At 34.7% G+C, this 27,719-nt stretch overlaps 1 protein-coding gene across 1 annotated transcript; it reads right to left on the bottom strand.

The window, feature by feature from the left end:
• Positions 1-1,589: 1,589 nt before the first annotated feature.
• On the bottom strand, positions 1,590-26,625 carry LOC134681508 (transmembrane protein 47-like). The gene is made up of 5 exons (XM_063541146.1): positions 26,479-26,625; positions 15,438-15,597; positions 14,481-14,626; positions 13,121-13,193; positions 1,590-4,468 (listed from the first exon to the last, which is right to left on the bottom strand). Exons 1-5 carry the CDS (start codon positions 26,512-26,514, stop codon positions 4,260-4,262), a joined length of 624 nt encoding a protein of 207 aa, XP_063397216.1. The 5' UTR covers positions 26,515-26,625; the 3' UTR covers positions 1,590-4,259.
• Positions 26,626-27,719: the final 1,094 nt, after the last annotated feature.

Here is a 27,719-nt window from a genome sequence, read left to right as displayed (position 1 = left end):
AAAGAAATAGCTTGTGTTTAACATCAAGTCTTTGCTCATACACCTAAATGATGGTTTCTTTATGGTGAAGCAGCAAAAGTCAATTTTAAAATCTATAGTTTGATCTGGCTAGGTGCATAAATATAGAGTGAGTTGCAATACACTTCAGTTAACACAGCACAAAGAAACCAAAAGCTTACTACATCATAAAAGGATTAAAAAATAGGGCATTTGAACAGGGGTAAGATCACATGACTGTCAAAAAGTCAATATTAATAGCCCTAATGTGCCACATAAGTTGAAATAGAAAATACTACAGATCTAACAATGAATTAACAAAGGTGAACTTGGGCATCACATGACATTAAATGAGAATAATACATGTACAGCAATAACACTTTATTACATTTGTTTCTTTCTAAACAAAAAAACAATAACAAAATACATCAACATCCGTTTACTAGTCAATAAACATGACTACACCCAAACTTTTTTTACTTCATTTTTTTTCACATACACAAAAAAGGGTAAAATAAATCCTCATTAAAGGACAATCACTCATTAATTTGTCAGCTGGATTCCTGCATACTTTTTTGTGACTCAAGAATAGTACAAAAATGATTAGCCTAAGTGTATACTAATACATACTCTACACAGACTGAACTTTTTAATTTCACATTGCACAATTTAAGTGTACACTACACACTAAAAAAAAGATAACATATCTTTAATTTATCTATAATATATATGCTAAAATATTGCACTTTTAAATCCCCAACAATAACCTTAAATATATACTTGATCAACTGAATACTGTAAATTCAGAAACTATTGCGTGCATTTATTATTGTGATTTTGTCAATTTAGACTTAAATGAGTTTTTAATTTTTACGATTTCGAAAAAATCTTTTTTAATTCATATAAGATATTTCAAAATTCGAGTTTAAATTATTGCGTTTACAACTCTGTCGCATTTTTCGCAATAATAAAAACCTCGCATTAATTTCTGAATTTACAGTAACTATCCAGTGACCACAACAGCTTGGTCATTTTTGTTGGAACATAATTAGAAACAAAATCTGTTGTCTGATGGCTTGATAATTTTTTGCCTTCCCAAAAAAGTCCTGATTTGAAAATTTACCATCACATTGGGGTTTTTTTCACAAATTTTCTAACCATTCATTGAGCACACAGCTAATTACTTAAATTTAACACCTTTCACCTTTGGACATGAAAGTGGTTTATCAACAGTATACATTTTAATTACATTGTACTTTTGACATAAATAATTGCCTAATTTAAGGAATGGCTGTAATATTTTTTATGTTATTTTGAGTAGACAGAAAAAATATTAGTAATTTCTAATAATTTAATTCTAAATTCCATTTTAAACCATGGAAAACCATGAAAAAACGTTGATAACGTCACGGTCTCATGACTTAATTATGTCTATGGGCTCATAACAAAATAACGTCAGCCAATCAAAGGACGTGTTACATCCAAAATTAAATTATAATGCTATATATGCTGTATATTAATAATATTTTAATAAAGTGTAAATGAATACTTTGATATAAAATTCAAATAAAATTCTACATAAAATTCCCAACATTGTAAGCAATGAATAATATATATTTCTTTAAATACAATACAATCAAGAATAATCAAATTTAATAAATAGAAAGTTGAATGTGGGCTGACGTGTCTTAAGATATCAAAATTCTTCTGTGCTGGTTATACATACATCAAACTTCCTTAGTTAATATCATGAAATTTTTTTTTGGCCTGTGACTAGAGTAAAAGTTCTAATGTTTTCCTTGATAAAAAGTTCATGTATAAATTAAGTTTATTGATTCTCAACTTAATACATATTTAAAAAAGTTGTCTCAAAAAGAAGTTTTAAGTAAAAGGGACTATCAAAACACATAACTATCAAAATCTCTTAGTTTATGTTTAAGGAGTATTAGAAATTTATTGTGATTTAAAAAACTTGAACAAAATCCCAAGATTTAGAGGCATACAAGTAATTAGTATGTAGAAAATTACCTAGAATGGTTTAAATTTAATAATAATTCATTATGCACCTAATAAACCGGGACTGAACTGACTTAAGGGACCACTTCTTTAAAATATATTAGCTTCTTAATATTGCATCATTGTTTATCGTTAGCCATATACTAAGGAAGTATATCCTCTATACAAAATTAAACAATAAAGAAATTAAATCAATCTTAGTCTGGTTTCAGTTAACAATATTAAATATAACATTTTCTGACCATGCCATTGTTCACTGTGTGTATGATATAAACAGTTATGGAATGTGTTAACATGAACTACATCTTACTAATACATCACAGTAAATCTTATCACAACATGGAAGATCATTATCACAACACTGATCTCTCTATTTACATAAAACAGACTGTTATTTCAACTTGGAACTTTTTCATTATGCAATTTGCATAATTTCTTGTGCTTAAACTTTTAAATGAATTTCTTGTTTATTCTGTATCATAATGTTTTGATGCAAGGCATAACACTTTCCATATAATGTATTTTGTAAAGAAAGTGTTGTGCACCGAACATTACATTCTATAGAAAATGTGCTATCTTCTTTGTCATAGAAAGTGTTGTGCGCCACACAGTACATTGAAATACAGAATAAACCTGGAATTTGTTTAAAATAGTACAACATCTTTTAAGTTTTCATTCCAGTCAAATGCAAAACAACTCATGTTTCCTCTGTTCGTATACTAACAAATATACAACAAACAATGTAACTTTACAACAATTAATGTAAAATAACAACCAACAATGAAACATAACAACAAACAAGGGCCCTGGTCTCCCAAGACTAGACAATGTCTGGAGGGGACCATGTAAAAAGTTCATGCAAAAATAACCCAGCCCCTTAAAAAACAAAACTAATCCATGTACATAAAAAACAATGTAACAATAAACACAGATATATACAATCTTGCCCATTTGAGTATTTGGACCACACACGTAACCCCTATATATACTCATATTGTCCAGCCATATGTTTATGGTCCAGGTTATTAATATCATGAACAATGAACAGTAATTGCATAAGGCATTTATAACCCTTAAGGTTTCATAAATTCAGAATTCTTATTTGGAAATTAATTCAATTAAGACTCGGGTAATAACTTTGTACTCATTGTAACATTATGAAACTTAACCCAGTCACAAGTTTTAAAAAATTATTGTTGAAATATTTTTGCATGGTCATTGTTAATTTGTCTTTAAGAAACACAATATACCACTCATAAAATAAGTAAATTCATTATCTTAACGCAAAGTTATAATAAGAAAAAAAAACATTCCCCAAGATTCAGACAATATGTAACAAATAAATGATATTATTTCATTCAATATCTTGTGACCATAAGCTGTGTCTGTTAAGGAAGTTTGAATTAATCCAACCGATATCTACATGGTCCAAATACTCATATGGTCTGGCCTGTTTTATAACCAAATGAGTAAAAACTCATATGCTGCCCCCATACATGTACAGTCCAAATAATCATATATGTTCAGAACTCAACATGTAGGAGTATTTACATCAGATATATATATAATAATCTCTAGGTATCAAAACAAATGTGTAAAAATGTAACCATGTATGGATGACCTCTATAGGGAAAGATAACTCCAGGTTGATAAGGAGTAACACATCGTGTGTCCTTATGTCCTGTGCTTAATCTTACACTGGTAATAGATAACACATACACTTAAAGTTAAGTTAAAAACAAACCATTTGATTTGATAATGCAGTCAACAAGTTAACAGGTATAACAATGGCAAGAAATATACTATAACAGACAATTTACAGCATACATGTATAATATACATTTTCATATTGCACTTGTACATGGTAATGTTAATGTAATAACACCATTGTGAAAACTTTAAACAAGGGTTTTTCATTAAATATTTTTTGAAAATAGAAAATCATTAATTGACATCTTAAAAAGTGTAGTTCACAATGAGTACTGACATAATAAAAAACACTCATCTTTTCTGATTGGAAATGGTTAATTGTAAAAATACTTGTATTTTAGTTCTGTCTACCATTCCTTTTTTTAATTATTAGCTTCCCAATTTTTTTTATAATAATTGCATTAAAGCCTATAGAAAAATTAGAGACAAATGTCAACATGGTCAAAACATTTTCTTCATATGAAGTCTAATACTTAAAAACATGAGATCATTTATACACAGAAATTATGCATTGCAGTAGCTGTTAATAGACAGTGTCAAATATCAGATGAAAACGACTTTCTGGAAATTTCTTTTGTTCCTGATGGAATAAAGAAAAACACTGATGCTGCTGCTGAGAAGATGAAAGCTCCCCAGCCAAAGCCATAGGTCCAGTCAAAGTCCCAGCGTCTCACATCCTCGTGTACCATAATCTCTTCCTTAAACTTCACAGGGTAGATAATCAGGGCTAATATGTCTGACAGAGCTGTAAAATATCAAAAAGCATGTTAAGGGGAGATAATCAGGGCCAATATGTCCGGCAGAGCTGAAAAATATCAAAATACATATACAGGGGAGATAATCAGGACTAGTATGTCAGACAGAGCTGAAAAATATCAAAATATATATGAAGGGGAGATAATCCAGGTTAATATGTCTGACAGAGCTGAAAAATATCAAAACTTATATAAAGGGGAGATAATCCAGGTTAATATGTCTGACAGAGCTGAAAAATATCAAAGTACTTATTCAGGGGAGATAATCATGTTTAGTGAATTGTGTTGAGTGAAATATTTACAGTGAATTTCATTTGAAAAAACTTTGTCAAAGACAAAGGGTTTTAATTTAAATTTAAAATTTAGGATGTTATTTGAAAAAAAATTAACATTAAATATTCTCTTTAAAAAATTAGTTTGATTGTCACATGAGATTCAGGGGAAACTAACATTAAATCAGTTCATGTACATGTGTTTTTCATTTTATTTCCTTTGAGGTGCACAATTCATGTGACTCTTAACTCACATGAAATTTATGAGAGTAAAACTTCCCTGTGTCCAACAAACTTGATCCCTGTAGTAATACTTACCCACGCAGCCCATGATCACTCCTGCAGACAAATACCAGAGACGGTTATTGTAAGGAATGACAACTTTCAATCCCTTACGTAACACTTACCTACACAGCCCATGATCACTCCTGCAGACAAATACCAGAGACTGTTATTGTAAGGAATGACAACTTTCAATCCCTTACGTAACACTTACCTAAACAGCCCATGATCACTCCTGCAGACAAGAACCAGAGACGATTATTGTAAGGAATGACAACTTTCAATCCCTAATGTAACACTTACCCACACAGCCCATGATCACTCCAGCTGACAAGTACCAGAGACGATTATTGTAAGGAATAACAACTTTCAATCCCTTATGTAACACTTACCTACACAGCCCATGATCACTCCTGCTGACAAGTACCAGAGACGATTATTGTAAGGAATGACAACTTTCAATCCCTAATGTAATACTTACCTACACAGCCCATGATCACTCCTGCTGACAAGTACCAGAGACGATTATTGTAAGGAATGACAACTTTCCATCCCTAATGAGTAATGTAACACTTACCCACACAGCCCATGATCACTCCTGCTGACAAGTACCAGAGACGGTTATTGTAAGGAATGACAACTTTCAATCCCTTATGTAACACTTACCTACGCAGCCCATGATCACTCCTGCTGACAAGTACCAGAGACGATTATTGTAAGGAATGACAACTTTCAATCCCTAATGAGTAATGTAACACTTACCCACACAGCCCATGATCACTCCTGCTGACAAGTACCAGAGACGGTTATTGTAAGGAATGACAACTTTCAATCCCTAATGAGTAATGTAACACTTACCCACACAACCCATGATCACTCCTGCTGACAAGTACCAGAGACGATTATTGTAAGGAATGACAACTTTCAATCCCTAATGAGTAATGAAATACTTACCCACGCAGCCCATGATCACTCCTGCTGACAAGTACCAGAGACGGTTATTGTAAGGAATGACAACTTTCAATCCCTAATGAGTAATGTAACACTTACCCACACAACCCATGATCACTCCTGCAGACAAGTACCAGAGACGATTATTGTAAGGAATGACAACTTTCAATCCCTTACGTAACACTTACCTACACAGCCCATGATCACTCCTGCAGACAAGTACCAGAGACGATTATTGTAAGGAATAACAACTTTCAATCCCTAATGTAACACTTACCTACACAGCCCATGATCACTCCTGCTGACAAGTACCAGAGACGATTATTGTAAGGAATGACAACTTTCAATCCCTAATGTAACACTTACCCACACAGCCCATGATCACTCCTGCAGACAAGTTCCAGAGACGATTATTGTAAGGAATAACAACTTTCAATCCCTTATGTAACACTTACCTACACAGCCCATGATCACTCCTGCTGACAAGTACCAGAGACGGTTATTGTAAGGAATGACAACTTTCAATCCCTAATGTAACACTTACCCACACAGCCCATGATCACTCCTGCAGACAAGTACCAGATACGATTATTGTAAGGAATGACAACTTTCAATCCCTTTTGTAACACTTACCCACACAGGCCACGATCACTCCTGCAGACAAGAACCAGAGACGGTTAATGTAAGGAATGACAACTTTCAATCCCTAATGTAACACTTACCTACACAGCCCATGATCAATCCTGCAGACAAGTACCAGAGACGATTATTGTAAGGAATGACAACTTTCAATCCCTAATGTAACACTTACCCACACAGCCCATGATCACTCCTGCAGACAAGTACCAGAGACGGTTATTGTAAGGAATGACAACTTTCAATCCCTAATGAGTAATGTAACACTTACCCACACAGCCCATGATCACTCCTGCTGACAAGTACCAGAGACGATTATTGTAAGGAATGACAACTTTCAATCCCTAATGAGTAATGTAATACTTACCCACGCAGCCCATGATCACTCCTGCAGACAAGTACCAGAGACGATTATTGTAAGGAATAACAACTTTCAATCCCTTATGTAACACTTACCTACACAGCCCATGATCACTCCTGCTGACAAGTACCAGAGACGGTTATTGTAAGGAATGACAACTTTCAATCCCTAATGTAACACTTACCCACACAGCCCATGATCACTCCTGCAGACAAGTACCAGAGACGATTATTGTAAGGAATGACAACTTTCAATCCCTTTTGTAACACTTACCCACACAGGCCATGATCACTCCTGCAGACAAGAACCAGAGACGGTTAATGTAAGGAATGACAACTTTCAATCCCTAATGTAACACTTACCTACACAGCCCATGATCAATCCTGCAGACAAGTACCAGAGACGATTATTGTAAGGAATGACAACTTTCAATCCCTAATGTAACACTTACCCACACAGCCCATGATCACTCCTGCAGACAAGTACCAGAGACGGTTATTGTAAGGAATGACAACTTTTAATCCCTAATGTAACACTTACCCACACAGCCCATGATCACTCCTGCAGACAAGTACCAGAGACGATTATTGTAAGGAATGACAACTTTCAATCCCTAATGTAATACTTACCCACACAGCCCATGATCACTCCTGCTGACAAGTACCAGAGACGATTATTGTAAGGAATGACAACTTTCAATCCCTAATGAGTAATGTAACACTTACCCACACAGCCCATGATCACTCCTGCTGACAAGTACCAGAGACGGTTATTGTAAGGAATGACAACTTTCAATCCCTAATGAGTAATGTAACACTTACCCACACAGCCCATGATCACTCCAGCTGACAAGTACCAGAGACGATTATTGTAAGGAATAACAACTTTCAATCCCTTATGTAACACTTACCTACACAGCCCATGATCACTCCTGCTGACAAGTACCAGAGACGATTATTGTAAGGAATGACAACTTTCAATCCCTAATGTAATACTTACCTACACAGCCCATGATCACTCCTGCTGACAAGTACCAGAGACGATTATTGTAAGGAATGACAACTTTCCATCCCTAATGAGTAATGTAACACTTACCCACACAGCCCATGATCACTCCTGCTGACAAGTACCAGAGACGGTTATTGTAAGGAATGACAACTTTCAATCCCTTATGTAACACTTACCTACGCAGCCCATGATCACTCCTGCTGACAAGTACCAGAGACGATTATTGTAAGGAATGACAACTTTCAATCCCTAATGAGTAATGTAACACTTACCCACACAGCCCATGATCACTCCTGCTGACAAGTACCAGAGACGGTTATTGTAAGGAATGACAACTTTCAATCCCTAATGAGTAATGTAACACTTACCCACACAACCCATGATCACTCCTGCTGACAAGTACCAGAGACGATTATTGTAAGGAATGACAACTTTCAATCCCTAATGAGTAATGAAATACTTACCCACGCAGCCCATGATCACTCCTGCTGACAAGTACCAGAGACGGTTATTGTAAGGAATGACAACTTTCAATCCCTAATGAGTAATGTAACACTTACCCACACAACCCATGATCACTCCTGCAGACAAGTACCAGAGACGATTATTGTAAGGAATGACAACTTTCAATCCCTTACGTAACACTTACCTACACAGCCCATGATCACTCCTGCAGACAAGTACCAGAGACGATTATTGTAAGGAATAACAACTTTCAATCCCTAATGTAACACTTACCTACACAGCCCATGATCACTCCTGCTGACAAGTACCAGAGACGATTATTGTAAGGAATGACAACTTTCAATCCCTAATGTAACACTTACCCACACAGCCCATGATCACTCCTGCAGACAAGTTCCAGAGACGATTATTGTAAGGAATAACAACTTTCAATCCCTTATGTAACACTTACCTACACAGCCCATGATCACTCCTGCTGACAAGTACCAGAGACGGTTATTGTAAGGAATGACAACTTTCAATCCCTAATGTAACACTTACCCACACAGCCCATGATCACTCCTGCAGACAAGTACCAGATACGATTATTGTAAGGAATGACAACTTTCAATCCCTTTTGTAACACTTACCCACACAGGCCACGATCACTCCTGCAGACAAGAACCAGAGACGGTTAATGTAAGGAATGACAACTTTCAATCCCTAATGTAACACTTACCTACACAGCCCATGATCAATCCTGCAGACAAGTACCAGAGACGATTATTGTAAGGAATGACAACTTTCAATCCCTAATGTAACACTTACCCACACAGCCCATGATCACTCCTGCAGACAAGTACCAGAGACGGTTATTGTAAGGAATGACAACTTTCAATCCCTAATGAGTAATGTAACACTTACCCACACAGCCCATGATCACTCCTGCTGACAAGTACCAGAGACGATTATTGTAAGGAATGACAACTTTCAATCCCTAATGAGTAATGTAATACTTACCCACGCAGCCCATGATCACTCCTGCAGACAAGTACCAGAGACGATTATTGTAAGGAATAACAACTTTCAATCCCTTATGTAACACTTACCTACACAGCCCATGATCACTCCTGCTGACAAGTACCAGAGACGGTTATTGTAAGGAATGACAACTTTCAATCCCTAATGTAACACTTACCCACACAGCCCATGATCACTCCTGCAGACAAGTACCAGAGACGATTATTGTAAGGAATGACAACTTTCAATCCCTTTTGTAACACTTACCCACACAGGCCATGATCACTCCTGCAGACAAGAACCAGAGACGGTTAATGTAAGGAATGACAACTTTCAATCCCTAATGTAACACTTACCTACACAGCCCATGATCAATCCTGCAGACAAGTACCAGAGACGATTATTGTAAGGAATGACAACTTTCAATCCCTAATGTAACACTTACCCACACAGCCCATGATCACTCCTGCAGACAAGTACCAGAGACGGTTATTGTAAGGAATGACAACTTTTAATCCCTAATGTAACACTTACCCACACAGCCCATGATCACTCCTGCAGACAAGTACCAGAGACGATTATTGTAAGGAATGACAACTTTCAATCCCTAATGTAATACTTACCCACACAGCCCATGATCACTCCTGCTGACAAGTACCAGAGACGATTATTGTAAGGAATGACAACTTTCAATCCCTAATGAGTAATGTAACACTTACCCACACAGCCCATGATCACTCCTGCTGACAAGTACCAGAGACGGTTATTGTAAGGAATGACAACTTTCAATCCCTAATGAGTAATGTAACACTTACCCACACAGCCCATGATCACTCCTGCTGACAAGTACCAGAGACGATTATTGTAAGGAATGACAACTTTCAATCCCTTACGTAACACTTACCCACACAGCCCATGATCACTCCTGCAGACAAGTACCAGAGACGATTATTGTAAGGAATGACAACTTTCAATCCCTTACGTAACACTTACCCACACAGCCCATGATCACTCCTGCAGACAAGTACCAGAGACGATTATTGTAAGGAATGACAACTTTCAATCCCTAATGTAACACTTACCTACACAGCCCGTGATCACTACTGCAGACAAGTACCAGAGACGATTATTGTAAGGAATGACAACTTTCAATCCCTAATGTAACACTTACCCACACAGCCCATGATCACTCCTGCAGACAAGTACCAGAGACGGTTATTGTAAGGAATGACAACTTTCAATCCCTAATGTAACACTTACCTACACAGCCCCTGATCACTCCTGTAGACAAGTACCAGAGACGGTTATTGTAAGGAATGACAACTTTCAATCCCTAATGTAACACTTACCCACACAGCCCATGATCACTCCTGCAGACAAGTACCAGAGACGATTATTGTAAGGAATAACAACTTTCAATCCCTAATGTAACACTTACCCACACAGCCCATGATCACTCCTGCAGACAAGTACCAGAGACGGTTATTGTAAGGAATGACAACTTTCAATCCCTTACGTAACACTTACCTACACAGCCCATGATCACTCCTGCAGACAAGTACCAGAGACGATTATTGTAAGGAATAACAACTTTCAATCCCTAATGTAACACTTACCCACACAGCCCATGATCACTCCTGCAGACAAGTACCAGAGACGATTATTGTAAGGAATGACAACTTTCAATCCCTAATGTAACACTTACCCACACAGCCCATGATCACTCCTGCAGACAAATACCAGAGACGATTATTGTAAGGAATGACAACTTTCAATCCCTTATGTAACACTTACCTACACAGCCCATGATCACTCCTGCTGACAAGTACCAGAGACGATTATTGTAAGGAATGACAACTTTCAATCCCTAATGTAATACTTACCTACACAGCCCATGATCACTCCTGCTGACAAGTACCAGAGACGATTATTGTAAGGAATGACAACTTTCAATCCCTAATGAGTAATGAAATACTTACCCACGCAGCCCATGATAACTCCTGCAGACAAGTACCAGAGACGATTATTGTAAGGAATGACAACTTTCAATCCCTAATGTAATACTTACCTACACAGCCCATGATCACTCCTGCTGACAAGTACCAGAGACGATTATTGTAAGGAATGACAACTTTCAATCCCTAATGTAATACTTACCTACACAGCCTATGATCACTCCTGCAGACAAGTACCATAGACGATTATTGTAAGGAATGACAACTTTCAATCCCTTATGTAACACTTACCTACACAGCCCATGATCACTCCTGCTGACAAGTACCAGAGACGATTATTGTAAGGAATGACAACTTTCAATCCCTAATGAGTAATGTAACACTTACCCACACAGCCCATGATCACTCCTGCTGACAAGTACCAGAGACGATTATTGTAAGGAATGACAACTTTCCATCCCTAATGAGTAATGTAACACTTACCCACACAGCCCATGATCACTCCTGCTGACAAGTACCAGAGACGGTTATTGTAAGGAATGACAACTTTCAATCCCTTATGTAACACTTACCTACGCAGCCCATGATCACTCCTGCTGACAAGTACCAGAGACGATTATTGTAAGGAATGACAACTTTCAATCCCTAATGAGTAATGTAACACTTACCCACACAGCCCATGATCACTCCTGCTGACAAGTACCAGAGACGGTTATTGTAAGGAATGACAACTTTCAATCCCTAATGAGTAATGTAACACTTACCCACACAACCCATGATCACTCCTGCTGACAAGTACCAGAGACGATTATTGTAAGGAATGACAACTTTCAATCCCTAATGAGTAATGAAATACTTACCCACGCAGCCCATGATAACTCCTGCAGACAAGTACCAGAGACGATTATTGTAAGGAATGACAACTTTCAATCCCTTACGTAACACTTACCTACACAGCCCATGATCACTCCTGCAGACAAGTACCAGAGACGATTATTGTAAGGAATAACAACTTTCAATCCCTAATGTAACACTTACCTACACAGCCCATGATCACTCCTGCTGACAAGTACCAGAGACGATTATTGTAAGGAATGACAACTTTCAATCCCTAATGTAACACTTACCCACACAGCCCATGATCACTCCTGCAGACAAGTACCAGATACGATTATTGTAAGGAATGACAACTTTCAATCCCTTTTGTAACACTTGTAAAACTTATATAAAGGGGAGATAATCCAGGTTAATATGTCTGACAGAGCTGAAAAATATCAAAGTACTTATTCAGGGGAGATAATCATGTTTAGTGAATTGTGTTGAGTGAAATATTTACAGTGAATTTCATTTGAAAAAACTTTGTCAAAGACAAAGGGTTTTAATTTAAATTTAAAATTTAGGATGTTATTTGAAAAAAAATTAACATTAAATATTCTCTTTAAAAAATTAGTTTGATTGTCACATGAGATTCAGGGGAAACTAACATTAAATCAGTTCATGTACATGTGTTTTTCATTTTATTTCCTTTGAGGTGCACAATTCATGTGACTCTTAACTCACATGAAATTTATGAGAGTAAAACTTCCCTGTGTCCAACAAACTTGATCCCTGTAGTAATACTTACCCACGCAGCCCATGATCACTCCTGCAGACAAATACCAGAGACGGTTATTGTAAGGAATGACAACTTTCAATCCCTTACGTAACACTTACCTACACAGCCCATGATCACTCCTGCAGACAAATACCAGAGACGATTATTGTAAGGAATAACAACTTTCAATCCCTAATGTAACACTTGCCTACACAGCCCATGATCACTCCTGCAGACAAGTACCAGAGACGATTATTGTAAGGAATGACAACTTTCAATCCCTTATGTAACACTTACCTACTCAGCCCATGATCACTCCTGCAGACAAGTACCAGAGACGGTTTTTGTAAGGAATGACAACTTTCAATCCCTAATGTAACACTTACCCACACAGCCCATGATCACTCCTGCAGACAAGTACCAGAGACGATTATTGTAAGGAATGACAACTTTCAATCCCTAATGAGTAATGTAACACTTACCCACACAGCCCATGATCACTCCTGCTGACAAGTACCAGAGACGGTTATTGTAAGGAATGACAAATTTCAATCCCTAATGAGTAATGTAACACTTACCCACACAGCCCATGATCACTCCTGCTGACAAGTACCAGAGACGATTATTGTAAGGAATGACAACTTTCAATCCCTAATGAGTAATGTAATACTTACCCACGCAGCCCATGATCACTCCTGCAGACAAGTACCAGAGACGATTATTGTAAGGAATAACAACTTTCAATCCCTTATGTAACACTTACCCACACAGCCCATGATCACTCCTGCAGACACGTACCAGAGACGGTTAATGTAAGGAATGACAACTTTCAATCCCTTATGTAACACTTACCTACACAGCCCATGATCACTCCTGCAGACAAGTACCAGAGACGATTATTGTAAGGAATGACAACTTTCAATCCCTAATGTAATACTTACCTACACAGCCCATGATCACTCCTGCAGGGAAGTACCAGAGACGATTATTGTAAGGAATGACAACTTTCAATCCCTAATGTAACACTTACCCACACAGGCCATGATCACTCCTGCAGACAAGTACCAGAGACGATTATTGTAAGGAATGACAACTTTCAATCCCTAATGTAACACTTACCCTCACAGGCCATGATCACTCCTGCAGACAAATACCAGAGACAATTATTGTAAGGAATGACAACTTTCAATCCCTAATGTAACACTTACCCACACAGGCCATGATCACTCCTGCAGACAAGAACCAGAGACGATTATTGTAAGGAATGACAACTTTCAATCCCTAATGTAACACTTACCCACACAGCCCATGATCACTCCTGCAGACAAGTACCAGAGACGATTATTGTAAGGAATAACAACTTTCAATCCCTAATGTAACACTTACCCACACAGCCCATGATCACTCCTGCAGACAAGTACCAGAGACGATTATTGTAAGGAATGACAACTTTCAATCCCTAATGTAACACTTACCTACACAGCCCATGATCACTCCTGCAGACAAATACCAGAGACGATTATTGTAAGGAATAACAACTTTCAATCCCAGAATTCCACACATAGTTCCAGCGAATGTCAGAATAACTGATATGAGGACAAATGCTGCAGACACTTTTATCCATTCTGTAATAAAGTAAATTCAACTATAAGCACCAGTATACAAGCCAAAGTCAAAATTACTAAATATTAAAGGTATGTAATAATGTATATAGATTTATTTATTCTGTAAATAATTAAATATACTTAAGTGTCAGTATACAATCCAAGCATTAAATAAATGGCTAATGTTCAAATTATGCCTATAAATTTATTCATTCTAAGATAACAGTATTCATTGTATTGAAGCATTGAATTGAATTTTTCTCAGAGTTCAGTTTTTTTGAGACATAGTAATATGTCATGAATAACATAAAAACAAAACTTCTTGATAGAGGGTTGCTGCTCACAAGGAAGCTTTTAAACCAAGAGTTTCAAATGGTGAAGTTGAAATCATCCCTTCATAAATTTTACGGACAACATCACGAGTTGGTTGCCCATAATGGAACAACAGTTTCACAAATGATATCGGATATGTTCCTTACCTTGTAACAATGCCCTTCCCTTTCATGAATGTGACCTACCGAATTAAACTATTTACCGCATTTGTTATCACATTAGCAACACGACGGGTGCCACATGTGAAGCAGGATCTGCTTACCCTTCAAGAGCACCTGAGATCACCCCTAGTTTTTGGTGGGGTTCGTATTGCCTATTCTTTAGTATTCTATGTTGTGTCATTTGTACTATTGTTTGTCTATTTGTCTTTTTCATTTTTAGCCATGGTGTTGTCAATTTTATTTTCAATTTATGACTTTGACTGTCCCTCTGGTATCTTTAGTCCCTCTTTTAGACAAGGCCAGGCATCAATAATTTAGCATTAGCATGGCTGAATTACCATATTCCAGGGAGTTACATTCTCCTTTGGTACAAAGAGTCCACAGGCCCCATCTGGACTTTTGGTCCTCGTCATGAAACTTAACCTCTACCCATTCCTGCTCTGCTACAGCTACTATCAACAACAGAAGTGTTATACAACTGAAAATTACTGCTATCAACTGAAAAATAAAAACAAATCCTTTCAAGGAGAGATAACTTGTACAGCTTTTTTTTTCATGTCAACAAAAGAATGAAACTTTTGAAAGCTACTGCAATCAACTGAAAAATAAAAACAAATTTCAAGGGGAGATAATTTAAAACCTCTGGTTCAGAAAGGGTACAACTCAAATCAGCACTTATTTTAAGTCAATTCAACATCTGATAATAATTGATTGTTATCATGGTTATATATAAATAGTTCTGTATATTTATAAAAGATCTTTCAATTTCTAATCATCTTCAGAATTTTTTGGGTTGGATTTTATGTTATTCATTATGTCGTTCATGTCGTTAATATACATGATATAAATGTAAGGAAACTGTTTAAGTTAACATTTTTAGTATCATGACTGATCAATGTTTTCATTAGTTTTTCGTTTCAATTAATGAATCAACAGGTGAGATAAAACTCAGAAAATCAAGTATTCTCAGTTTCAGAAGTTTTCAATTCTGTTATGTAATTTTGTCGATAAAGGGCTATAATTTTGAAAGAAATTTACACCCATGAAATTTATTTTCTCAAGGCCAAGCTTTAATTTCATGGTAATCAATAGCATTGATTAATTTAACAATTAACATGCTTGTTGTTTTAAGGCTCCAGATACAGGAAGATTTTAATGTTTTTCCTTAAAAAACTTAAAACAACCAAAAAGCCATTAACATAGTGTAACGTTATTCATTTATTACATGCATCAGTGGGTTTTATTATCATGGTATAATTAGATTGTTTATTCTCTTTAACTGTTACAAAGTAATTCATACAATCAATTTTTATTGCATTCAATAAGATTGTTCTTGTTACATGTCAAACAAATCATGTTAATCAACTGGTGCCTCAATGCTATGTTTAGGGACGACATCAAAAGTTCAATGTAGGATACAAAACTTAATTCACATAGTTTTTTCACTGAGAAACACCCACACTCAAAAAAGTCTCGACCCTCCCTCTACATCTCTAGCCAATGTAGAAAAAACAAACACATAACAACACGAACAATATGCACAGTAAAACTCAGTTTAATTAAGAGAATTCTGAGTCCATTGTAAGAATAGGTACCAAAAGAAACTAAACAAAATGACAATAATACATAAATTAACAAAGGACTACTAGCAGTTACTGACATGCCAGCTCCAGAATATACTTGGCATTTGTCGTAGGTGTACCAGTGAAAAGCACGACAAGAAACTTATACAGCACAAACTCATGTATACATACTTTAGTTCAAGTTGTATAACCCAAGCTTTTCCTTATGCACAATAGTATAAGGTCAAAAAAAAAACCCAGATGTGTTTCTGTTAACGACGTTGACCAGTCTGAAAATACATGGTTAAATGGATTTTAATTCTGAACAAGAATGTGTCCTAGGTACACGGATGCCCCACTCGCACTATCCTTTTCCATGTTCAATGGACCGTGAAATTGGGTAAAAAAAACTAATTTGGCATTAAAATAAGAAAGATCATACCATATAGGGAACATGTGTACTAAGTTTCAAGTTGTTTGGTCTTCAACTTCATCAAAAACTACCTTGACCAAAAACTTTAACCTGAAACTCCCACTTTCATTTTCTATGTTCAGTGGACCGTGAAATTGGGGTCAAAACTCTAATTTGGCTTTAAAATTAGAAAGATCATATCATAAGCAGCAAGTGTAAAAAGTTTCAAGTTGATTGGACTTCAGCTTCATCAAAAACTACCTTGACCAAAAACTTTAACCTGAAACTCCCACTTTCATTTTTTCTGTTCAGTGGACTGTGAAATTGGGGCCAAAAGTGTAATTTGGCTTTAAAATTAGAAAGATTATATCATAAGCAACAAGTGTACTAAGTTTCAAGTTGATTGGACTTCAGCTTCATCAAAATCTACCTTGACCAAAAACTTTAACCTGAAACTCCCACTTTCATTTTCTATGTTCAGTGGACCGTGAAATTGGAGCCAAAAGTGTAATTTGGCTTTAAAATTAGAAAGATCATATCATAAGCAACAAGTGTACTAAGTTTCAAGTTGATTGGACTTCAGCTTCACCAAAAACTATTTGACCAAAACTTTAACCTAAAGTGGGGCGAACGGACGCACGGATGAACGAACGAAGGCACAGACCAGAAAACATAATGCCCCTCTACTATCGTAGGTGGGGCAATCGTAGGTGGGGCATAAAAACTCATTTTTATTTAATTCCTTTATTATTTCCATCATAATCAGAAACAAGCTACATGTATAAGGTATTTCAAACATATATTTTTGGCTTTTATATAAGAACATTCCAGACTATTAATATGTATATAACTGTAGTAAAAACAAACCTGGTAGAGCCTAAAAAAATTCTACAGGGCCAATGAAAAAACTGTTGGATCCAGGCTGGCCTTGAGAGAAAACGTTAAGTAATATTCCTGACTGTATTGCAGATTTATGTGAAGTTTTTAAACTGACATGCACAATTCATTTCACTAGTGTAATAAAAATAATTCTACAAAACAACGCCGCGCTCCGCGTTGCAAATTCATCTTAGACCCACCATGCATCAAGAATTTTCTAGGGAAGACACTGAACGTGCTGAAAAAAAATAGGGGCGGTCATGTCATGCATGTAGGTAGGCAATATAATTTATTTTACAAACATTTCTTAGCTGGTTACAAATAATAGATGAGACACTCCGTAATAACTTGGAATATTGAGCAGAGCCTCATTACAAGCTTGTATCATCATTTCTTACAATGAATTAAAATACATTGTGATATACATGGATGTCTGAGCAAAGGCTTTAAAGAGATGTAGAGAAGCTGTAATAACATCCTTCAGTTATTGTCCAGAGAAAGTCAAGAAACACGCTTTTCTGAATTTTGTGCTATTTTCACATTTCCTGACTGGTGTGGGAAAAGTATTTATCCTCACTAGTGAAAAATCTGTTCTCGGCAAATGATTGGTTGACATTTAATTGTGACGTTAAATTTTCTTGTTTTCTTCTGAATTTTCTTATTCTGACGTCATGAAAAAATGCAAACATACCTGATGACGTCTCATCAAAAGTACACAACTTTCCTAAAATCTTTGAAAAGGAAGGATAAAAATCATAAGAGAAACAGATTCCATCACTGTAAATCGTGTATTACGATATTTCTTCACTCTCAACAGTTAAATTTTAATTATTTAAAAAGCTCTGCAAGCCTCGCACTTTAAATATTAAAATTTAACTGTCTCAAGTGGAGAAACATTGTAATACACTTGTTGCAGTTGTGGAATCTATATATCTTGCCCTTGTCTGATCTTAACTTGAATACGCTTGTAGCTCAACCAACATGATGTCATGGGACAAACAAGTTAATAACAAAGTTGTCACTAAAAGAAACACAGGACTACTGGCTTCATAAGTAAAAATGTTGGATCCTTTATTGTAAAACTAAGACATGTAAGAATAACTTTGGTACTCCATCAACAGAACACTATATATAAAAGTTATGTACAAATCAGGCCAAACAAAGATATCTACAAATACAGCTTTTTCCCTAGGACCATCATGACCATCAGAGACTGGAATAAACTACCAGACGAACTATTGGCAGCAGTGAGGAATTCAAGACCAAACTCATCAAGCTCCTCTGTAGTGGTTAAGCAGCACAAATATACACCTTTTTACTTATCCCGGTTGACCCGGCCACTTCAATTTTTGACGCAAACAACAATCACTTTCATAGCCATGACAGACGACATAATCATTTGGACTAGGAACCTGTATGAGATCCAGTAATGGTGGACAAATAGCTACAAAGTGTATAATTTTGAGAGAAGATGTTTTTAACCTGCACCTGTATATAAATTTTGAGCACAATTTTGGAACTATTGGTTATAAATATAGAAAGTTTATTGTCATGTTGGTAGACGTCAAAAGTTAAATACTTGAGTGATGGGTCAAAGTACCCTTTGTATGTATGTATGTATAAAAGATCCCTCCCTGAACGGAGCACCTCTCGATTGCTGCAAGGGTACAGTGGAATCCGTGTACACTCCCTATCAGGATTAATGGAGATGTGTCACTTACTTATATACAACCCACTACCAGGACAATCCCAACCGAACACAGAGGGAGTGTTAGGAGACACAGGGAAGTCTGTTATTATGGTGGAAGAAGCTGAAGAACTCGGAGAAAACCACAGGGCTTCTCGGCGGGAACAGACAAACCGAAGAGATATCTACAGATTGATCTCCAGGTCAAAGTCGGGGACCACTTTGACCTACCGAGGCCCCCAAAGTACCCATTCTAGTTTATTCTCGGTCTAGGTACCAGAGATGTGTGTGGGAGGGTGAAAATCACCTTACTAATAGTACTGAAATTCCAGCGCCCTGAGCCAGGATCGAATCCGGGACCTTCAGCACTGTAGCCGTCGGTCTTAACCACATTGAATCGGTGTGTGTGGTGGTTGAAGGTGGTGGTTGTGTAATTTATTGAGAGCCAGTTTTACAGATTTTACAGATTTTTACAGACTTGATAGTGTTTTAATGTGAACTTTTATTTCCTGTATTGCCAATGAGAACCCTGAATGATGTTTTAGCAAAGTGAAAATACATTTACTGCCATTTCTCGAAAGAAAATGAGATACACGAGACAAAGAAATAGCCGATTCATAGTCGCCATCTTGGTTTTATGAAGAAATTTTAAAGAAGTTTTTAATTAACAGTCCTTTTACCTTTTAAACATAGAACACTTTTAATATATAGTGAACAGTTTTAAGAAAGACAATTGTTTTATTTAAACATTTTTTCCAAATCACTGTTTTTGAGTAGATACAACCAACAGTAAATTCAAAATGTCGAGAAGGTCAAGTAGAGAATTAGTTCCAACTAAAATATATACACCCAGCAAGAGTATTCAAACTACTAAGAATTATGTATTAAATGAGAAAAGAACTTTGAATAAAATTAAGGAAGCTGCAAATAGAGACATTGATATTCAAGCAACTTTGAAAAGGGGGAATTTAATCATACAGTTTTCATCGGCTGCATTTTTGCAATTCAATACATGCTTCGACCAGTATTTTAGCTCAAACCAAAGTTTAAAACTAACAGTACATGAAAGGTTCGATTTATCAAAGAAATTATCTGAGAGGTCAATTTCATTTGCTGACGTTAGTAATCCGTCAAAGCAATTATATAGGGTGAACATTTTTAATACAACATGTCGTATTGAAGTGAATGGGAAACAATTTATGTCATTCATAGATGAATTTTCTAAAATTGCATCGCATATGAGTAATGATGTAGACTATAAACATCTCAACACCAAAATTAAAGAGCAATGTGATTTTTTATTATCATCAATTAATAACGGTCATAATCCGTCAGTTGTAGTGGATAATACAAAGATTAGTCAATCTAAAGCTGTTACAAATGCTGCCGCTGGTAGTAATGACATTAAGGACCCTAAAGTATGCCCTAAATGTACTAGAAATTGCTTATCTAGAAGTGTCTGGTGTAATAGGGGTGAACATTGGATACACTATAATTGCGAAAAACTAAAAAGTGAAATGATTAACATTTTAGAGAATAATTCTGATACAAACCATTATATATGTTCAATTTGTGATATAGACTCCATAGATGATAAGCAACTATTATCTGTGAATTCTCCCACTCATACTCAAGTATGTGATAGTATCAACTTACCTTTGGTCAACATGATTAATGAAGAATCTTTTTTAGAAGGAAATGGAATAGAATCCGATACTTCAGTAAAACATATAGATAAAGATCAAGTAATACCCAAAGTAACTTTTGCTCAATCTCTTTTATTGGAGGAATTTCCAAGGTCTTGTGCCTTATGTTTAGAGTTGTTAAATACTGATGAACAAATTTGTGAATTCTGTGATCAATCTTATCACATAAAATGTATGGGAAAAGAAAATAAAATATGTCTAGGATGTGAAGCAACACATAGTCAAAATTCTGAAAATTTGCATTTGAATATTGAAACTTCAGTAAAGAAGGTTAATTCACCTCGTCCAACTTTAGTCTGTGTAGACAAAAACATTACTGATAAATCTAAAGAAAATCAAGATAAGGATAATGAAAATAGTGTGTTGAAACAGAAAGAATTGCGTCAATTAGAACTAAAATTAAAGAAAAAAGAAGAAAGTCTGAAATTAAAAGAGTTGTCAGTGAATGAAAAACTTAAAGAGAAAACCAAGCTTCTTGATTATCTTCACCAAATTGAAGCCCGAAATTTAGAGTTAGAACAAACCATAAAAACAATGAATAGGAAAATTATTATATTGGAAGAAAATCAAAATAACTCTTCCCTGTGTAATGAAAAATCAGAATCTGGAAATTTAAATAGTCATAGGGATAATAGTGAAGATTTACTGGTACAAGTAAGGAATAAAGTCACAAAATTTATTGTGGACAAGATTGAAAATGAATTGGATAAATTATCTGACAATATTACTGAAAGCAATGATAAATTAAAGGATACACAAAATCATGTTTATCAACAAAATGTGAAAGATAACTCAGAAAATCAATATTCTCAACATAATTGGGATTACCAAAATTATTATCATCAATATCCATATTATTATGATCATCACAACTCATATTATATAAATAATTATGGAACTGTAAATGAGAGTCATAGTGATTCAGAAAGTAGATGTGATTATGAAAATCAATGGTTTCAAGATACGTCTCCGGACAATACTCAAACTGTTACTCATTCGAATCTTATTGATGTATTAGCGTCAGACAACCAAGTAAGGACAAATTGTGATTCACAAAGTAATCAACCTAGGGACTATTTGGGACAAAATTTATATTTCCAAAGTAATAACATTGCCAAAACTTTACATGGAAATAATTTTTTATGGAAAACAAGCCTCAGTGTCCAACCGACATAATGGAACAATTAAATCATGAAAGTAGAGAGGATGATAAAAAGAAAGAACTTAATATTTTAACTTTTAATTGTAAAAATATACAAACATGCGGTATGTTTTTTGATGAACTTTTTAAATCAACAGATATATTTTTTAATTCAAGAACATTGGCTGTTTAATTTTCAACTGAATTTACTTAATGAACTTCATCAAAATATTTGTGGAATTGGAAAAGCGGTCGATGATAAAGATCCAATAAATCCAACCAATTTACCTCGTGGTTATGGGGGAACAGGAATTTTATGGAGAAAAGACCTTGACAATTTTATTAATCCGTTAGATATTGGAAACGATAGAATTTGCTGTGTTGAACTTTTAGGATCTTCAAAGCTACTCCTAGTATCTGTTTATTTACCATGTAAAGGAACACCATCTGACTCATTAGAATTTTATAACTGTATAGACCAACTACATGAAATCGTTCAAAGTTATAGCGACTCTCACTCTATTATAATTGGTGGCGATTTTAACGAAAATATTTTAAGTAAAATAGATACGAGAAGAAACAAATATTTAGTAGACTTTTTGAATGAAAATAGTTTATATACTGAAGAAAATGGTATTACTTTTGTAAATTGTAGTGGTAAAGGAACTTCAACTATTGACTTTTTACTTTTTAAACAAGATTTTAAAGAGAATGTGGTCAGTATGGAAACAATGGACAATGTAGCTACTAACGTGTCTGATCATTTTCCTGTTAAAGCAAAATTGAAATATATCATCAATGCTAAAGAAAAACTGAAATGTTCAAATTCAAATATTCTACCCTCTGGAAAAACTCCATGGAAAAAAATAGATAAAGACGCATATAAAACTTTAGTTGAAAATGGATTAGATAATTTTTCATCATCTTTAGAAAATAAATATGAAGTGGATATTGCTTTTCAAAATATGAACAGTTTACTCTTCAATTCAGCAAAAAGTTGTTGTCCAACTCCTCGAAAAAGATATAGAAAACCAAAATTAAAAGTAATGAATGAAGATATTTCTGGCGCAATTGCAATGAAAAAAAAGGCTTTTTATCAATGGAAGATTAATGGGCGGTCGGAAGATCCAAGGAATGAACTTTATATTCAGAAAAAAGAGACAACTTATAATTTACGTAAACACTGTCGCAAGGCAGTTGCGATGAATAGAATCGATGAAAGAGAAAAAATAATGGAAGCAAATATCAAAAACAATAATTCATTTTATAGACTTATTAAAAAACAGAGGGGAAGATTAAGTAATCATATAGACGAACTATCTGTAGGAGACACAGTGTATAGTACAGAAAACAACATTTTTAAGTGGATGGAAACATCATTTTGAAAATTTAACAAAAAATTCTATTCATGAACATTTTGATAACAAATATCAACAAAAGATCGAACAAGAATATATTGATATAATTGACATTTGTAGAGCTATGTTTCAGCACCAAAGTATTACTGAAAATGAAATAGTAGAAGCTTTGAAGTTATTAAATTTAAATAAATCACCAGATATATTTGGAGTTTCAACTGAAAACTTATTATATGGAGGACAATCTCTTATTTATCACCTTAAAGAACTCTTGGATAGTACTTTTAGACTTTGTTATATACCAGACGAACAGAAATTAGGGATAGTAATTCCGCTCTTTAAGAATAAAGGAAGTTGTAAAGACAGTAAAAATTATCGTGGAATAACAATTACTCCAACATTATCCAAACTCATTGAGGCTGTTTTAAAGATCAGAATTAATCCTGACATTATAAAATATCAAAATCCATTACAACGTGGCTTTACTAAAAGAACAGCACCATTAAACTGCTCTTTTATTATAGAAGAATATCACAAGGAATGTATCGAGTTAAATGATCAAATAATAATAACTATGCTTGATGCAAAATCTGCATTCAATGCTGTTAAACATGCTGGGCTTATCAGAAGATTATATCAAATGAAAATTCCGGAACAATCAATTTTAATTATTGATAATCTATATAAAAATGCTGTTTCTTGTGTTAAATGGAATAATCAAATATCGGACACTTTTAGAATAGAACAAGGCGTAAGACAAGGAGGGACTCTTAGTGCAGACTTGTACAAAATCTATATAAATACACTTTTAGACATTTTAGCTGATTCAGGATATGGAGGCAAAATTGGATCTATTTCTTGTTGTGCTCCTACTTGCGCAGATGATTTAGCCATTCTTAGTAACTGTCCGTATGAAACGCAAATTTTAATTGATATGGCCTTTGATTTTAGTAAACGTGAGGCATACTTACTACAACCAGCAAAAAGTTGTGTTATACAGTCTAAATCACGTCACCATGAGAAAGTAAATGAAATTTTTTGGAATTTAGGCAATTCTGTTCTTCCAACTTCTAATAAAGCAACACATATAGGAATATGTCGTACAGACGATGATTCATGTAAAGCAACAATAGATGAGAATTTAAAGAAAGCAAGAAGGACACTATATAGTTTAATGGAAGTTGGACTTTATGGCGAAAATGGACTAGATCCACAAACTTCAATGTCAATAATGAATACTTATATTATTCCGATAATGTTTTATGGATTGGAAATAGTAATCCCTAGAGGAAGATGTTTAGAAACTTTAAATATCCAATTTAAGAAGTTCTTGAAACAATTGTTATCTTTACCAAAAACAGTAGCAGATCCTGCTATATATATGATTTCTGGGATGTTACCTGTAGAAGCTCAAATAGATGTAAAAATTTTAACTTTTTATGGAAATATTACTAGACAAGGAAAAAATTCTATTGAATGGCAACTAGCGGAAAGGCAATTAAATGTTAAATCTATTAATAGTAATAGTTGGTTTAGTTTACTGAGGAAAATATTTTTGAAATATGAACTTAATGATCCTGCACAATACTTAGTTAATCCAATTAGTAAATACCAATGGAAAAGGGAAATAACTTCCAAAGTTCAAAAATTCTGGATTGAGAAGATACTGAATCAAGCAAAACTTTATACCAGTTTAAGATACTTATCGTTGATATATAAACCAGGACAATGTCATCCTATTGCAAATACAAATACTATGAATTCAAGGGAAATTATTAGAATTCCTACAAAATTGAAAATAGCTACTGGGAGTTACATTCTGCAAACAGTTAGAGCCAAGTTTAAAAGTAATACAGAACTGTCTATATGCAAACTGTGTAATGAAACAGAAGAAACTTTACCACATTTCTTATTAACGTGTAAAAGTTTAGAAGATATCAGAAAACCAATTTTGGAAGATTTAATTAATTCCTGTAGTGAAGAACTAGCTGCTTTTAATATGAAAGGTGAACATTTTGACATTTTACAACTGATCATAGATCCCTTTAATTACATGACAATGTTAAGAAATGAAAAAGTTTTTAAAGTGATACAGAACATTATAGATCCAAAATGTAGGCGATTATGTTACAATCTCCATTGTGAAAGATATAGACTGTTGCAATTAGATGATATAAAGAAAAAGAAAAGAAAGTAACATTTTATGAATCCTAAGTGTCAATTGGTTGTCTACTCTTAAACAGTGATATCTTTAGATAAATATTTTTAGATTTTAAAATATTTAATGATTTGATGATATTGACATTAAGTCCAATTTTATCGTCAAGAATATGATGAACAATGTAAATAGTGTATAGTGATATTGGTGGAAGATATTTTTATTCATGATGTGAAAAACCAATACTCGGAAGAGGTGTGCCTACATTGGCAGAATATATATTACAGATTACAGATTACAGATTACTAGGCCACGTATACACACTTTTCGAGTGGCGACATAGCTTTCGTAGATCAACAGGAATCAGAAGTTCTATCAATAAAATTCTGTAAATAATAAGGTCGACTATCAATAGAGCTTCTCGTAGATTTAGATGTCAATCTTTATGTTTGAACGCTTCCTCTGTCATGTCATACCTTGATCGGACGAATCTTTACAACTGTCGTTTCCATTATTTTCCCTTGTTCTTACATGTCAGCAATACATGCTTCTAAACTGATGTTTTCCATTGCCAACCTAATTATTTTTCATTCTGAAATTTGCATATTGTTTCATAAATTATCTCCCCTAATAAAGTGTACTAAAAAAAAAGTCGATCACGCTATATTTGATTTTCCGGGTATTATAATATCGCTTTTTGTTCATTTTAATACAATTCTTTTCATTAAATCTTTAAGCCTTAGTTAATATTTAAAATATTCTTTAATTAACTTTCAAATAGTTTTAAGTTGATAACAAGAAATGGAAGTTTATAACGACCTTGATTGTAAAAAACAGAGAACCTATAAGGTCCAGATTTCCAATCATAGTAGCAAAATTGAATGCAGTAATGCAGATAAATAATATGAATTTTCATTTAAAAGAACAAATTTATTAGATTACAATTTATAAACAGTAAATATCTTTATAAGTGTAGATAATGTATAGTGGATTTTTAATTTTTCAAATTGACATTTTAAGGGGAGACAACTCTAAAACAGTTCATTTTCTGAAGGAATCTATATGGAATTTTCCTATTTTATATTTTAGCCGAAAAAACGTACGGTGACCTTATCTTTTCTTTTGAAAGCATTGTGTAAGCTTTCTATATGCATTTTATTTTACAATTCTATCATTTAGTTTAGCTTCTTATAACATAATAATGTTTTTTTCTGTATAATCCATACAAAATCTGTCATTTTGTCACAACCTGTAGCGTGAGAAAATGCGCGGCGACCTATGATAATATCAAAAGAAAAGATAGGGTCATCGCACCGTGCGTTTTTTTCCGGCTCAAATACAACATAATTATATTCCATGTAGATTCCTTCAGAAAAAGAGGGACGAAAGATACCAAAGGGACAGTCAAACTCATAAATCTAAAACAAGCTGACAACGCCATGGCTAAAAATGAAAAAGACAAACAAAAAAACAAAATTACACATGACACAACATAGAAAACTAAAGAATAAACAACACGAACCCCACCAAAAACTAGGGGTGATCTCAGGTGCTCCGGAAGGGTAAGCTGATCCTGCTCCACATGTGGCACCCGTCGTGTTGCTTATGTGATTACAAATCCGGTAAGTCTAATTCGGTAGGTCACATTCATGAAAGGGATGGGGATTGTAGTTACGACGTAAGGAACATATCAGACATCATTTGTGAAACGGTTATT

This window comes from Mytilus trossulus, chromosome 8 (assembly GCF_036588685.1).
Source record: "Mytilus trossulus isolate FHL-02 chromosome 8, PNRI_Mtr1.1.1.hap1, whole genome shotgun sequence".
Taxonomy (NCBI): Eukaryota; Metazoa; Mollusca; class Bivalvia; order Mytilida; family Mytilidae; genus Mytilus; species Mytilus trossulus.
This window is presented reverse-complemented; position numbering and strand designations above follow the sequence as displayed.

Coding starts and splice junctions, on each gene's coding strand:
- LOC134681508 (XM_063541146.1), bottom strand. CDS start 26,514: ATGGAAACGACAGTTGTAAAGATTCGTCCGATCAAG. Junction 14,627..15,437: donor ATGTAACTCCCTGGAATATG/GTAATTCAGCCA, acceptor ACTTTATTACAG/AATGGATAAAAGTGTCTGCA. Junction 13,194..14,480: donor CAGGAGTGATCATGGGCTGT/GTAGGTAAGTGT, acceptor GTGTTACATTAG/GGATTGAAAGTTGTTATTCC.